This window comes from Mixophyes fleayi, chromosome 6, assembly GCF_038048845.1.
Source record: "Mixophyes fleayi isolate aMixFle1 chromosome 6, aMixFle1.hap1, whole genome shotgun sequence".
In the NCBI taxonomy this organism is placed as follows: domain Eukaryota; kingdom Metazoa; phylum Chordata; class Amphibia; order Anura; family Limnodynastidae; genus Mixophyes; species Mixophyes fleayi.
Genome location: NC_134407.1, coordinates 54,543,282 through 54,560,129, shown reverse-complemented (window position 1 = coordinate 54,560,129; position 16,848 = coordinate 54,543,282). Strand labels below are relative to the sequence as shown.

Here is a 16,848-nt window from a genome sequence, read left to right as displayed (position 1 = left end):
GATGCCTTTTTTGCCACTGGAAATCTTACTGCTTTTATTCACAAATATTTTCTACAATAATGGGACCAGAATTCAAAGCATAACAGAGTACTTGTAGCCTATATGCATTGGAGGTAACCATTTCCTGGGTTAAATCAAGATTAATCCAAAATGCAGCCTTTCAATTTACTAGGGAGCACACCTCTGTGATGTCATTAGTTGCTGGTGAATTGATAGGTGGAATATTGGTTAGGCTCACAAAATGGCTGCCTCCTGTGTGTTGCAGGAGACAGGTACGTATAAGAATGTAAGATTATAATGGTTCAAGAGAATGGGAAATCTGGAAAGTGTAGGAAACTTACATTTAATGTATTTAGTAAACATGTTCCATCTTGTTTTTAAACCATATAGTTTTCACACAGGTAAAGTTTTAGTTTCCATTTTGAAAGCTAAAACTGGTGTATGTACGTCAGTAAAACATATATATATATATATATATATATATATATATATACACATATATATATATATATATATATATATATATATATATATATATAAAACCACAAAGCTGGAGCTACAGAAAGTCATTGGGCACAGGCAATCTTGCACCATTAAGGTAAGGAATTTCACGGAATCTTAGCATCCTAAAATAAACTAACGATTTAACAATCGTCCCAAGGTCTGATGCGGTGACAGAACTTCTGAAGGGTAGAGCGGAGGACATCATAATAATGCAGGTCTTGGAGGTAATTTTTTATTTCCACACAAAGTGGTTATATAAATTTCCCAAGAGCCCAACTGCAAAGAGCCTTGTAGATGAGGAAATGATTAAATATAAATTATTATACTGGACACTCACCGTCACAGTCAAAGAGAGCAAAGACTACATCACAGACGTGGTCGGAGAGTTCCACTTTAGCCACAGTCCTGGCAACTTGCTGCATTGTAACTAGGGAAAACACAAATAGGGAACAAGTCATAAATGAATCCCATTAAAATGCAACTCCCAGAGGCAACAATTACTCATAAATCCTGAAAATGCCCAGCTGGCTGTGATTCAGCTAAACGCTTTTTTACATTTTATGAGCTCAAAATCTGAGAGAGAGAACATCTTATTGAAATAGGCACAACTGATTATATGACTTGCAATTTCGTACACACTGGAAAAATAAGAGCTTTTAAAGAGACTATAATTACATTCAAACCTAGGACAAGCAATACTTTGCAGTTTTAATGCTATAGACCCAATAAGAACACTTAATGGAATAAAAACATTATTTTGGTAGAAGGATGTCATACAGCTATACTACACAGTATATTAGTATGTATGAAACCAGTGAATGGGTAAAGAGTTTTCCATTGCCTGTTCAACAGGTGACTGAGTAAACTTCTATGCTGAGGTAAGCGGCAGTTCAGGGAAACGGCTGATTCTTGAAGCTTTCCAGTCATTTTTTAAAATGGCAATTTTATTAAAGACAAAGGAGAGAGAGAGCGTGAGAGGGCGTGAAGGGCGCGAGAGGGGCGCGAGAGAGGCGAGGGGGCGAGAGGGCTAGAGGGGGGCGAGGGGGCGAAGGGGGGCGGAGGGGGGCGAGAGAGCGGAGGGGGGCGGAGGGGGGCGAGAGAGCGGAGGGGGCGGAGGGGGGCGAGAGAGCGGAGGGGGGCGAGAGAGCGGAGGGGGGCGGAGGGGGGCGAGAGAGTGCGGAGGGGGGGGGCGAGAGAGAGAGTGCGGAGGGGGGGGCGAGAGAGAGAGTGCGGAGGGGGGGGCGAGAGAGAGAGTGCGGAGGGGGGGGGCGAGAGAGAGAGAGCGGAGGGGGGGGGGGGCGAGAGAGCGGAGGGGGGCGAGAGAGCGGAGGGGGGCGGAGGGGGGCGAGAGAGCGGAGGGGGGCGGAGGGGGGCGAGAGAGCGGAGGGGGGCGGAGGGGGGCGAGAGAGCGGAGGGGGGCGGAGGGGGGCGAGAGAGCGGAGGGGGGCGGAGGGGGGCGAGAGAGTGCGGGGGGGGCGAGAGAGAGAGAGCGGAGGGGGGGGGGCGAGAGAGAGAGAGCGGAGGGGGGGGGGCGAGAGAGAGAGAGCGGAGGGGGGGGGGGCGAGAGAGAGAGAGCGGAGGGGGGGGGGGCGAGAGAGAGAGAGCGGAGGGGGGGGGCGAGAGAGAGAGAGCGGAGGGGGGGGGGGCGAGAGAGAGAGAGCGGAGGGGGGGGGGGGCGAGAGAGAGAGAGCGGAGGGGGGGGGGGGGGCGAGAGAGAGAGAGCGGAGGGGGGGGGGGGGCGAGAGAGAGAGAGCGGAGGGGGGGGGGGGGCGAGAGAGAGAGAGCGGAGGGGGGGGGGGGGGCGAGAGAGAGAGAGCGGAGGGGGGGGGGGCGAGAGAGAGAGAGCGGAGGGGGGGGGGCGAGAGAGAGAGAGCGGAGGGGGGGGGGGGCGAGAGAGAGCGGAGAGGGGGGGGCGAGAGAGCGGAGGGGGGGGGCGAGAGAGCGGAGGGGGGGGCGAGAGAGCGGAGGGGGGGGCGAGAGAGCGGAGGGGGGGGGCGAGAGAGCGGAGGGGGGGGGCGAGAGAGCGGAGGGGGGGGGGCGAGAGAGCGGAGGGGGGGGGGCGAGAGAGCGGAGGGGGGGCGAGAGAGCGGAGGGGGGCGAGAGAGCGGAGGGGGGCGAGAGAGCGGAGGGGGGCGAGAGAGCGAGAGAGAGGAGGGGGCGAGAGAGCGAGAGAGAGGAGGGGGCGAGAGAGCGAGAGAGAGGAGGGGGCGAGAGAGCGAGAGAGAGGAGGGGGCGAGAGAGCGAGAGAGAGGAGGGGGCGAGAGAGCGAGAGAGAGGAGGGGGCGAGAGAGCGAGAGAGAGGAGGGGGCGAGAGAGCGAGAGAGAGGAGGGGGCGAGAGAGCGAGAGAGAGGAGGGGGCGAGAGAGCGAGAGAGAGGAGGGGGCGAGAGAGCGAGAGAGAGGAGGGGGCGAGAGAGCGAGAGAGAGGAGGGGGCGAGAGAGCGAGAGAGAGGAGGGGGCGAGAGAGCGAGAGAGAGGAGGGGGCGAGAGAGCGAGAGAGAGGAGGGGGGCGAGGGAGCGCGAGAGAGGAGGGGGCGAGGGAGCGCGAGAGAGGAGGGGGCGAGGGAGCGCGAGAGAGGAGGGGGCGAGGGAGCGCGAGAGAGGAGGGGGCGAGGGAGCGCGAGAGAGGAGGGGGCGAGGGAGCGCGAGAGAGGAGGGGGCGAGGGAGCGCGAGAGAGGATGGGGCGAGGGAGCGCGAGAGAGGAGGGGGCGAGGGAGCGCGAGAGAGGAGGGGGCGAGAGGGAGCGAGAGAGAGGAGGGGGCGAGAGGGAGCGAGAGAGAGGAGGGGGCGAGAGGGAGCGAGAGAGAGGAGGGGGCGAGAGGGAGCGAGAGAGAGGAGGGGGCGAGAGGGAGCGAGAGAGAGGAGGGGGCGAGAGGGAGCGAGAGAGAGGAGGGGGCGAGAGGGAGCGAGAGAGAGGAGGGGGCGAGGGAGCGAGAGAGAGGAGGGGGCGAGGGAGCGAGAGAGAGGAGGGGCGAGAGGGCGAGAGAGGAGGGGGCGAGAGAGAAAGAAAGGATAGATAATTGTATTTCTTTCCAAGTTGCCAACAGAAGTTGATCTAGATGGTTATTACTTTCACTCACAATAGTGTAACACAAACAGCAATCTGTTATGGTCACCATCGGGGGTACAGGGAGTACAGCCATATGGGGCCCTATAGCTGTGTGGGGCCCTAACAGCCCTGGGACTAAAATTTATTGGAGAGGGACTTCCGCAGATAGCGAGCTCCATTTCTAGGCAGCACCTGCATCTGAGATGTGAGAGGTGGGGAGTTAAGGATACGACAGTAGTACCCTTTGTAGGCAGCATGTCCGGCCGCTACAAGGAGCGAGAGGGCTCCCTGTGCCATTGCCGACACCATGTATTAACGTCTCAATGCTGTCAAATGGAGAGCAGCCGAAAGGAGACAGCAAAAAAGTATTGGAGGGATAAGTAATTTACTGCAGTGGTTAGATAGAACTGGGGATGGGACAGTGGCTGAAGAAAGTGTGTGTGTGTGTGTGTGTGTGTGTGTGTGTGTGTGTTAGAGTATAATTCAAAAAAGAGGGTGGGGTAAGAGAAGGAAGGAGGGGGGCCTGACTGTTTCATTTGTATAGGGCCCCGCAATTTCTGAGTATATTACTAACCATGGACACATGGGGAGTGCACGTCTTAGAAAGTGATACCTAAAATAAAACGTGCAACAACTTTACAGAATTTTAACACAAAATTAAGGGGTGTTAAATATTCAGGTAATTTGCCACCCGCACCATACATCATTAAGACAGCATCAGAAACACAGATCAAAGCACGCTCAAACCTACTGACCATCCCAACACCATCCCACTAGTGTTATTACCACGGGCTCAAATCCATGTTCATTAAGGTAATTACACAACAGACACCAGACAAAACGAGAGCCAGAAAGACCACGCGCTCCCTCGCAACACCCACTGGAGGAATGCAGCGCTGATCATCACTGCCTTTAACAACAGCACCACCATTGACATTGCTTACTATCTAACCTACTGTCATTTATTTAATATCAACCATTTTTCATACCCACCCGGCCTATACGCCAGGACCCTCCACCACTGCCATACATCTGCCCTATCAATGTACTCGAGTGCGAGGTGACATCCTTTTTCCATGTCTTTTGTTGTTGTTTGTTTGTGGGTCTTTCTGACTTTAGTTTTGTCTACGGCAAGCTCGAACGGGTTGAGATCAGGTGATTGACTCGCCCATTGCAGAATATTCCAATTCTTTGTTTTAAAAAAAAAAAACTCCTGAGTTGCTTTCACAAGTTTGAGTCATTGTCCATCTGTACTTTGAAGCGCCGTCCAATCCACTTTGCTGAATTTGTCTGACTATGAGCAGACAGTATATCGCTATACACTTCAGAATTCACTTTGCTGCTTCTGTCACATCATCAACACACACTAGTGACCCAGGGCCATTGGAAGCCATGCATGCCCATGTCATAATATGCTTCCACCCTGTTTTACAGATGATCTAGCAGGCTTCAAATCATGAGCCATTCCAAGCCTTCTCCACACTTCTTTCTTCCCATCATTCAGGTACAGGTTGATTTTAGTTTCATCTGTCCAAAGATGCTGTTCCAGAACTGGGAAATTACAAGAGAAACCAACAAAAAAAGCGCAAGAAAAATCCTGTCTAAGTTAAAATATCACCATAGGATAAATTTATACTAATTAAAATGTATTCAAATCACAACAAACAACATATATACATAAATAGGTTAAAAGTAAACGGACGCCACATAACCCTTGATCCAGATCAATAATAATCACAAATTTAAAAAAAATCACCTACAGTGCACAGGAAAATAAAGTTCTCAAATTTGATGTTCTATAGTGTGATCAAGGGTTAGTTTCACATGAGATCACATAGTCAATCCACAATCCAAGACTTGTGGGGTGTTCCCAGTATACAGTGGTTAGTGCCTACCAAAAGTGGTCCAAGGAATGACATCCAGTAAACCGTCAATAGGGTCATGGGCGCCCAAGGCTCATTGATGCGCATAGGGAGCGAAGGCTAGTCTGTCTGGTCCAATCCCACAGAAGAGCTATTGTAGTACAACTGCTGAAAAAGTTAAATCTGGCTGATAGAAAGGTGTCAGAACACACAGTGCACCACAATTTGCTGTGTATGGGGGTGCACCCGTTCATGCCAACGGTATTCCCTGATGGCAGTGGTCTCTTTCAGCATGAAAATGCGCTGTGCCACACCAAAAATTGTTGAAGAACATGACAAAGAGGTAAAGGTTTAGACTTGGCCTCCAAATTCCCCAGATCTGATCGAGCATCTGTGCTTAAAAAACAATCCAGAGCCATGGAGGCCCCACCTCGCAACTTACAGGACTTAAAGGATCTACTGCTTATGTCTTGGTGCCAAATACCACAGGTGGGAAGTTTGACTGGGGCGGTACACCCACCTGTCAACCCGTAACGCAGGTGTCCTAAGGCGAGCTCAGGGAGGACAGAAACCTCCCGTGGAGCAGGTGGTCTTGTGGCATTCATGCCTCGACAGGTCAGAGATGTTTTGGCGGCACGAGGGGGGATCTACACAATATTAGGCAGGTGGTTTTAATATTATGGCTGATCTTTGCAGGGGAGCTATGAAACAGCAAAATGTGAACACTGGCACATTGTAACAGATACACAGGTGGTATTATTACAATGTGCCAGTTGGTAATGAACACACCTGTGCTCCAGCAAGGAAATATGGAAACCATGCACGGTTAGGGGTACCCGAGGACTGAGTTTGGAAAACACTGCATTACAGCAATGCCAATCTTAAAAATAAAAGTAGACATTTAAAGTCCACTATCTATGAGATTTCAGTTGCAGAACTTTGCAGACATAATTTGCAGAAATTAATTTGTCTATGTTGCCACTATTTTACGGACACACTGTTACTACATAAACTATTATTATCTTTTATTTATAAAGGCGCAAAAAGGACTCTGCAGCGCCGTACATAGTGAATTAACTAAAAGGCCCTTCACTCCTTACAAGACACTTTGTAATTATTATGCACTCTCTCATCCCAAATTCATAGATAAATCATAGTTTGTTAAAGTATATTTTAAAAAAAATAAAAAACTTCTTTTAAATACTGCGGTTGGAAATAAATGTTACAAATGTAGATATTTAGAGCCTTTGATACGACTAATGTTATACTTGTTTAATGTTTATTTCTGATCTCCATTCCTCTTGGTATTTTTTTTAAATAAATTATTTATCGAGCAAGTACAGATGGCGATAGACTGAAAGTTTTGCATATACTTGGGGAATTACTGAGAACTTCAAGTGAACATTTTTACATAATGACTTTAGTGTTAGAAAAATAAATAAATACATAAGCTTGGATGTGCGATTTGTGATCCATTTAGTGATTAAAACTAGGTAAAACAATCAGTATTACCCCTCATACAGCGCTCAGATAGACATCTCCCAATAACCTAAAATAAGATATACACATATTAACAAAATCACCATTGGTGTCAGCAGCATTGGGAAACTTCACGCTCACAAGATGTTCTCTATCTGTAAAGTGAAAGTAATCACTAAATTGAAAAGTCCTAGCCAAAGAGAGCCCATTTTGAATATTTAAAAACTTGAAATATCTTTTTATACCACCAGATAGCGCTGATGTACATGTTTAACACAAAGATTGTGTAAATTGGAATTATATTTTGTGATTCTTCCTTAAAAAGAAAAACTAAATATTATTGGTCAGGGGTGAGATGCTGCATTCTATAAGGATATTTGTAATTAGGGTGTGGTGCTTCATTGTAACTTGCTAGCCCTTGGTGTAACATATGCCTTGTACCTGCCTTTCCCACTATTTGTCTGTATGATCTGAGAAAGATTGGAATTATAAAAGACTTTCTTGGTAAAAGACCAGTCAGCTGTGGATCTAGGCTTCTACTGGGGGACACATTATGAGGAGGGATTCACTGGAGGTGAAGAACCCCTTTAAATCTGTAAATGTCCAGGAATGTAGGGTTAAAAAAAAATATTTGGGAGATATCATGGTTGCTAAGTATATCAACCTCCGTAAGGTATTCATGTGCACCTTCCAAGTGGTAGTCGTTATTGTAAGAATAATGCTACTATAGTTAGAATAGTAATATCATTCTGAAAGACCCCCACAGCTTTTGAAGGAAAGTAATAAGACAACATAACTTCCTAGTTCTATTTTACTTAACAGAGAAGGGGAGGTTAGAACCCAGAATACTAAGTAATCACACTCACTTTAAACGTGCCAGATGGCATCTCAAGCCCACAAGTAGATAGATTGAAAGCAACTTTTACATACACTTAGTTTTCCCCATAGAAGGGAATATAAAATTTATTATAATAATTTTTCATTTCCTTGTATTACCTATTGGGAATATGAATACAAACTGTGCAATTTCTTTTTTAATTTCCAATTCATGACATTAGATTTGAACTAATTTGTTCAAATATATGAAGCCTATTCCATTTGTGAACATATTTTGTAGAATCCTATTTCAGATTGTAATTGTAAATATATTTCAATTTTAAAAATTCCATATAATAAATTAAAAAAAGGGACAACCAGCATGGGCCAGTAAGTTATTAACGTATGTGCACCTGAAAACAAAAGAATGCACCTAGGTATGTGTAAACAAACAAAAATGTAAATAGAGTACATTTTAAGATCCTCTACAAAACAATCCATTTAACTACTGAGCAATGATATTCCAATGTTGTGCTGACCTGCCATTCAACGCTGCCCAAGACGAAGGCCTTCAGCTTTAATTAAAAGTTGCAGATGCGTGAATTTGAAGGGCACGGAGTTAAAATCCGAGCTGAGCATCCAGCATAGATGCTGCTGAGCACTGGGAGGTGAGCATCCCGTCCTGCCAGTATGCTTCACCCAAGACAGGTGCAAACAAGAGCCAACAGTCAGTATTGATCTGCATGACATTTTAATAAGAAACACCTCTGACAGCCTCTTCACAGACTGCTGCCAATTCCTCATTTACAGACACCCCTGCAAATGTGTTTGGAATATGCTGCAGTTTATGTCTGTCTGCCAGCTTCAGCCTAGAGTGAATTAGCCAAGGAGAATAATGTGCCTCTGGCAGGGCTGTCATTGCTCCAATCATCTTGTTGCTGTATTGTCTGCAACATAGAACACAGGCTTGCTGTGTAGTGTGCATACATATATAACATGCAGAAACAACTTATACATGCGTAATGAATACTGCCAGGCAGTAAAAGTGAAGTAAACTTTTAACTAGTTAGTAAAAATTATACATTCTCCTGACATCACAATAATACACACACCTAGGGGTATATGTACTTAAATGAGGGTTTGAAAAAGTAGCCTATAGCAAAAAATCAGATTCTAGCTGTCATTTTGTAGCGTGCACTAAATAAATTAAAGCTAGAATCTGATTGGTTGCTACAGGCAACATCGTCACTTTTTCAAATCTGCAGTTTAGTAAATATACCCCTAACAGGGACAAACGCAGGATTTGTAGAGCGGGGTTTTCAAACCATGCCGCCAGTGGGCGTGGCTATAATTTTAGCTAGTGCTTGGCTGCTCTCCAAATCTTCCTATCCATATAATATACATGGGCAATGCTGCGTGGACTACTGTTCGGTGCACGCAGCTCTCCCTTTTCAAGCTGAGCCGTGTGAAGCGGGGGCAGGGTCCAGCCACCTCAATTATACAGTGCCCCAGGCTTGAAGGGGGATTTCCAGGCACTAAGAAACCCCCCTCTGTTTGCCTATGCCTATAGTCATAAATGATGTAACAGATTTGAACAAGACATAATATTTAGATGAAGGGCATAAAAGGCTGCAGACTTAGGTGACAGTATATGGGAAAGTCGTCAGTGACCAGGAACTTGTCCTGACAATTCTTACTCTATGTATTGTATAATTTTTGCAATATTAAGCTGCAGTTTCCTCTAATTTACTTAAAAATAAAAAAATAAAAAGTATATTTTTTTTACCTTGACATTATTTGCTAAAGTTGCAATAGTATGACTTAATTTGCAACAAATTCTATGCTGTCCGAGCAGTTTCTCTACAACTTATTAGTACTAGATGTATTGTACAACTTATTTGTGCACTGTTATTTTATTATGAGGCATTGCACAGCAGTAATTTATGCTGTTTTTGTGCTGAACCTTGTTATGTACGAGTATAATTAGGTAGTTAATTCCCTCTTGGTTTTTTTGTAAGGGTTGTTTAATTTTGTTTTTTTCTGGAAAAAAAAAGTAAAATAAAAATACACGATTTAAAAAAACCCCAATAGAAATACAAATAGAGGAGCCATTTTTTCGAGCTAAAAAAGAACTGAATGCAGCACTAGGAACATCTCCTAGCGAATAATAGTCAGGCCCAGGGCCGGACTGGCCATCTGGCACTTCTGGCAAATGCCAGAAGGGACGATGGCTAGATGGGCCGGCCCGACACTTCCTGGTGGTTGGCTCCTCCCCAATTCCCTTATCCTGTGCTCCATTAATCTCCATTAACGCTCCTGCTGACAATTGCAAGTGCTTGTTAACCACTTCACGTCAGATGGCGATGTTTTAGTAACAAGTCTGGAGGGGGTCGCGTGGGGGTACCGCGATTTCGGGGGGGGGGGGTCTAGTTGAGAGAGCCAGGGTGGAAGAGGTGCATGGAGAGGACTGAGAGCAAGGGGGGATGAGGTGCATGGAGAGGACAGAGAGCCAGGGGGGATGAGGTGCATGGAGAGGACAGAGAGCCAGGGTGGAAGAGGTGCATGGAGAGGACTGAGAGAGCCAGGGGGGATGAGGTGCATGGAAAGGACTGAGAGAGCCAGGGGGATGAGGTGCATGGAGAGGACTGAGAGAGCCGGGGGGGGAAGAGGTTCATGGAGAGGACTGAGAGAGCCGGGGGGAAGAGGGTGCAGGGAGAGGGGTGAGATCCAGGGAAAAAGGGGGTGTAGATAGAGGGGTGAGAGCCAGGGAAAAAGAGGGTGTAGATAAGAGGGGTGAGATAGCCAAGAGAGAAGGGGGTGCAGGAAGACGGGTAAGAGAGCCAGGCCCAGGGCCGGACTGGCCATCTGACACTTCTGGCAAATGCCAGAAGGGCCGATGGCTAGATGGGCCGGCGCAACACTTCCTGGTAGCTGTCTCCTCCCCAATCCCCTTATCCTGTGCTCCATTAATCTCAATTGCAAGTGCTTGTTAACCACTGCACGTCAGATGGCGATGCTTTAGTAACAAGTCTGGGGGGGTCGCCGCGATTTTCGGGGGGGGGGGGGCGGGGTTGCCGCGATTTTCGGGGGGGGCACTCTAGTTGAGAGAGCCAGGGTGGAAGAGGTGCATGGAGAGGACTGAGAGAGCCAGGGGGGATGAGGTGCATGGAGAGGACTGAGAGAGCCAGGGGGGATGAGGTGCATGGAGAGGACTGAGAGAGCCAGGGGGGATGAGGTGCATGGAGAGGACTGAGAGAGCCAGGGGGGAAGAGGTGCATGGAGAGGACTGAGAGAGCCGGGGGGAAGAGGGTGCAGGGAGAGGGGTGAGATCCAGGGAAAAAGGGGGTGTAGATAGAGGGGTGAGATCCAGGGAAAAAGGGGGTGTAGATAGAGGGGTGAGATAGCCAAGAGAGAAGGGGGTGCAGGAAGAGGGGTGAGAGTCAGGGGGAAGAGGGTGCAGGAAGAGGTGTGAGAGCCAGGGAAAACGGGGGTGTAGATAGAGGGGTGAGAGAGCCAAGGGGGAAAGGGGGTGCAGGAAGAGGGGTGAGAGGGACAAAGGAGAAGATGGTGCAGGGGCATAGGTCAAAGAAAGTGTAAAGGGAGAGACATCTTAAGAATGGGAATGTCAGGGATGCAACCATCATAAAACACAAGTAGTAATGAAAAATGGGAATCCACAGAGGGGACAAGTGTTAAAAAAAAAATAAAAAAAAAATCAAGCCTTCATACTCCATTCACTAATATTTTCCATACCCCTACTTCTAAATTTCCACTTCGACCACTGCCCTCTGTCCCTGCTCCCGACTGGCAGTGTGAGCTGACAGCTGCTGATCCCTCCTCGTCCAGCGCGCCCAGTAGGATAACAGAACACAGGATGCCATAATCAGGTAAGTTCATATATTTTCTCGTGAGCAATGTGTTTTTAACCATCCTTTGTTGCACTGTGGGCACTACTGTGTATCCAACGACGTTTAAAACACTATTTATTGCTAATTTTTGCGCTGTAATGTTTCTTGCATATTTATCTGTACAGAGATTTTTAATTAAGAGGAAAAAACAATGCTTGTCATAAATTTTATTTGTCATTGTGTCAATATATCTATTTTTATTTGCATTGTAAATGGTGTATTAAGCTGCTCCTGGGACTCACACTCTCAGTCTGATATGCTGTACCAATTTTTATTTGTGAATGAGTTTATGTCTGGGCACTAATGTTATTTGGGGGCACTACTATGGCATGTTGTTATTTGGGGACACTATTGTGGCATAATATGATTTGTGGGCACTACTGTATGGTATGTGATTTGGGGACACTACTGTATGGTATATGATTTGGGGGCACTACTGTGCCATAATATGATTTGTGGGCAGTACTGCATGGCCAAATAAGAATTGAGGGTAATACTATGTGGCATAATATGAACTGGGGGCACTACGATGTGGCATAATATGAAGTGGGGGCACTATGGTGTGGCATAATATGAAGTTGGGGCACTACGGTGTGGCATAATATGAACTTCTGCCAAAGGCAAGTCTCTCATTGTTAAATATGACGGGGACCCAAATAAGTTACTGTACCAGGGCCCAAAATTCGTCTGGTTGGCCCTGAATGTGAGTCAAGGGGGTAGACGTCTCCAGGTAAATAATCTAAATGTTTCCTATCTAATCAAACTGATAGATCACATCCAATTATCTCTCACCCACCTCCTCTATCCCCCTTAATTAATTTACTGTGTTATTTAAAATGAATACAAAAGACGCATATCCAGTTAGTGTGGTAAAAAATATATTTTTCTCTGACAATTTGCTGTAGATAGAAATACTTTTAATGCGGCCGCATGAGTTCAAACGATCATTCAATAGTTGTTTTTTTTCTGATATATTTGTGAGAGAGCCATTCCATTCATGTGGAATAATTCATGAAAATTCTGCCATTACTATTTAATTGAGGGAAAAGGGTACCTGTTACCTATATGTGTGTAAGTATTCTGTTGTTGCTATTTTGTGGGAGATTTTAAAAAAGCAAAACATTGGTTTCCTACAATGGAGCCTGTATAGTTGGTGGTATTGCTGTAGTATGGGGTGGCGTGGGGGTGGCAATGTTGTAATGTGTTTGGGGCTTAGTATTGTTACTAAGTAGGATAGGGTATTGCTGTAATGTGGGGGGTGATGCTGGTTGCTGTAATGTGGGGGGTGATGCTGGTTGCTGTAATGTGGGGGGTGATGCTGGTTGCTGTAATGTGGGGAAGGGGGGGGGGTAATGCTGGTTGCTGTAATGTGGGGAAGGGGGGGGGGGTTATTCTGGTTGCTGTAATGTGGGGGTGATTGATGTAGTATGAGTGTGTGGGGGGGGGGGGTTATTTATTGCTGTAATTTGGGCACTAATAATGTATTGTCATGGTATTTATTGATGTAATTGGGGTGCTAACAATGTAATGTTGAGGGTCATTAGGAGAAATAAATACCCCCCAAACACACACACACTACATCATGTTATACTGCACCAGCAGTGCACACTATGCCAGCATCAGTGTGCAACAATATAGTGCATGGAGACCACAACACATGGGCCTGTGTGCTTTAAATGCCAGGGCTGATTTTTAGTCCCAGTCCGGCCCTGGTCAGGCCTCATGAATATTAGTCAGCCAGTACCTCAGTCACTGCTCCTGGTAACAGGAAGTACATTAGCATGACTACTGGTTCATCCCACAAACTGGCTGATCACTATGTGTGTAGCAGTTGTCCCATATTTTTATTAGTTACGTTTTGTTTGTTAAAGGCACCATGGAATATTTGTTAAAGCTTTAAAATTACATTACACATACATTTGGCATATTTGCATATGTTATGCTGAAACAGCTATGTGCCGTGTTCTGTAGTATTCAGCATTTTAAAATGAAAGAACTGTGATTGATTCTCCATGGCTCTACAAAGCGTAAGAATAAAATTTAACCATTTGTTAGTGATGTCAACATTTAAAAAATGCATGTGTGTGTGGCAGGTTCCCTAAAATTTCGGAATTGCCTGCAATGGTTTCTTTGTGTTTTTTATTCCATAAGAAAAACAGACTCTGAGACCTGATGGGTGCATACTAACAAACTACGCTAAGGTCATCTTAATTTATGAGCTTGCACAGCAGTCAGCGAATGTCACAAGGATAATCTAATATTTAAGTCACATGTCTGCTGCAGGGGGATGCAGAGCTATTCTAGCCATCTGTATAACCAGTTACCCAGATTTATGAGTGAAGTCAATAACGCCGTAATTGGATAAACATGCTTGAGACAATCTTTCACATTTTGATAAGTATTAATAGTGTTGTAAATGTGCATTCTGGACCATCAGGGGATCGTTATCTGATTGGTCTGGTAGTGTTATACAAAGAAATATAGGACTGTAAAAAAAATGAAAACTAAACACAAAAGATACATTTAAAGTAATTGCATACAGACCGTAAAGTCAGTAATTGTGTGGGCTAAATTAATGATCAGAAGAATGGAGATATTCAATAGGGAACAATGCCTAACAAATATTTGGTCACACAGCGCCTCCTTAATGTCACTGAATCCTAGTGAATTGGTAGCTTATAATCTCATGAATACTGGGTCACATCTTAACATGGCTATGTTGTGTATAGGAATCAAGTGCACATTAAAAATGTAATTTTCTTTAGTGTCTTGAAAGAAACGGATGCTTATGTATTAAACGCAAGACCTTAATATTGTAATAAATTGCTGCATTCAAGGACCTGTTCGGATAAGCGTTTATTGTTGAGAAGGGCTCAATATATTGATATGTGGGACATAGAGAGCTGAGTACTTCGCAAAATTTATTTTTGTATTTTGGGGTAAGGGGGTAAAGAAAACTTTGGACTTTGAGGTGACGAGATAAAGTGGTTTCAGTACTTTAAAGTAGGGGGAGGTGGTTCATGTTTTGTAGAAAGTGAATCAGGTCACTAAGAATTTGAAACTGAAATAAAGACAATTAACACTAACAATAGCTGAAGCGGACTACTTGTAGTAAGTCATATGACAGAAACCAGTGCAAGCCTATATGCTCTCTGTAACTAAAATAGAATTAGTTGGACGTCTACATTTTATGGTTACCCAATAAAATTTATTTGTTTTAAGTAACACGTTTTTTTTTAATTCTTCAGTCAGAGCAATAGAAGTCCTCAGTGGGAACAAATAGGACAGTTTGCTTTTTAAAGGCAGCAAACATTGGAAAATTAGATGCAATTATCGTATTCAGAAATCTTATTTAGCCGCTATATAATTTCACAGCAGTGAATGTTATGGCTTTTCCACTGTCCTCAAGTCGCAGTTATCATATCTTATTAATATACTTCTGTGCTTCTATCATTAATAATTGATTTCTGCTTTGTTCCTTGATTCTCCCTCGTACTCTTACTTTACATATATTTCCACTAAACAGCTACACTGTATACTTAGGGTATTTTGCATGGTTCCTGTTGAAATTAGACAAACTCCAAAAACTTTGTTTTAATGTAATATCTCCCAATTAATAACAAGATAATTTGCACGTTGTTAGCTTTCCTGCTGCCTTATGGTGGAAGTGTAAATATATGGTACAGTCAAATGAGTGGAGGATATTTCACAAACATGCATTAAGTAATTTTAAAAAGACTGTAATCCCCATCTCTAGGGTCTTATTTGCTGCACAGACATTGAGGGGCACGTGCCTAAGGCGCCAGCACTTACTCAGTTTTATATATAATTTTTTCCCTTTATTTTAATCACATACTAACCCCCCCCCCAGCCACAACTGTATGCAGGATATGTGAGTGATGAAGAAGGGGTGCAAGTTCTGGTTGGTGTCTTGCTGTATTTAATGGGGAAAGTCCCCATTTTCACAGTGCGGTCACCATGTGCAGGGTGTGCCCATTCTGCTAGCACAGAAACAAGTCAGTAATGTCACTGCTAGGTGCAGGAACAACCTACACAATCATTGGAGATGAATATGTAGGTCTGCAGTGAACTCTGACAACCAATGTAAATCACCTTTGAAGGCGCAACCGGAACTATATCGCTAATAATAACATTGTGTCACAAACTGGTGGTGGATGGAGGACACTTGCCGGTCTTTACGCTACTGAGGTTAGAGACGTGGAGTCTAACGCGCCCCTGGTACTCACTAGGGACTCCCTGTTTGGTCTTATTTGCAAGGTAAGCGCAGGTCACGGTTCTCTAAGCCAGCTGTCGGTAAAGTGCAGGTAAACTTGAGTAGTCAGACGGACCAGGGTCAAGACCAGCCAGGTGGAGGAGAGCCAAATCAGGATCCAAAGAGAGATCAGACAGTCCAGGGTCAAAACCGATCAGACAGCGAAGTACCGAATCAGGATTCAAAGGATAGTCACATAGTACCGAATCAGATAGTACCGAATCAGGAACCAAGTCGTGAACAATGACAACAGTGGAATCCAGGAGGAGAGTCGGGAACAAGCCGGGTCAGAACCAAGTGTAACAAACGAGTGCAAGGCAGAACGCTGGAGTAGGAAGGTGACCTGATCCTCTGGCACCCCAATGGTGCCAAAGTAGGTTTAAATAGAGGCAGCTTGTGCCTGATTGGGTCTCCCCTGGCAGTCAGTGACGTCACTAACCGCCAATAGCTGATCGGAGCGTCCCCATCACCAAGCACGAGGACGCGTTTTGTGTGCATGCGCATAGAGGATTGCAAGAGACAGGCAGCGTCCGTGAGCAGGAAGACGACTGCAGGGACAGCTGCTGATACATTGGTGATAGAGCTCCTGCACTCAGCAGTACTAAAGCAGTAATGACAGCAGTTTGTCGGGATAGGCAAGTTATGGGGTCTGCTTTCTGCTAGCCAACAGGACTGGGGAACTATTTTCTACAGTATTTTCCACTAGTATTGGGGGAACCTACTTTTTACACTAGCCGTACGAATTGGGGTCTACACTTTTCAGTAGTCTCCAAATCTGGAGCTTATACTGTATAATAGCCATCACACTGGGGGTCTATATTGTACAACAATTGTATTGTATTCTTTCAGCTCAGTGTCTGTATTGTACACTACACACAAGATTGGAGGTTACTTTGTATGTATGCCACCATAATAGTTTCTACTAAACAAACTATTGGCATTCACCTTTAAAAGTAG

General features: G+C 45.3%; 1 protein-coding gene across 2 annotated transcripts in view; it reads right to left on the bottom strand.

Annotated features, from left to right (window-relative positions):
• Window positions 1-16,848, bottom strand: part of MICU1 (mitochondrial calcium uptake 1) — a 168,009-nt gene that overhangs the window by 10,926 nt on the left and 140,235 nt on the right. For both annotated transcript variants that reach the window (XM_075216581.1, XM_075216582.1), the window contains exon 11: window positions 842-931. In XM_075216581.1, the coding sequence (XP_075072682.1) occupies window positions 842-931 (90 nt within the window). The remainder of the gene's footprint in view (window positions 1-841; window positions 932-16,848) is intronic.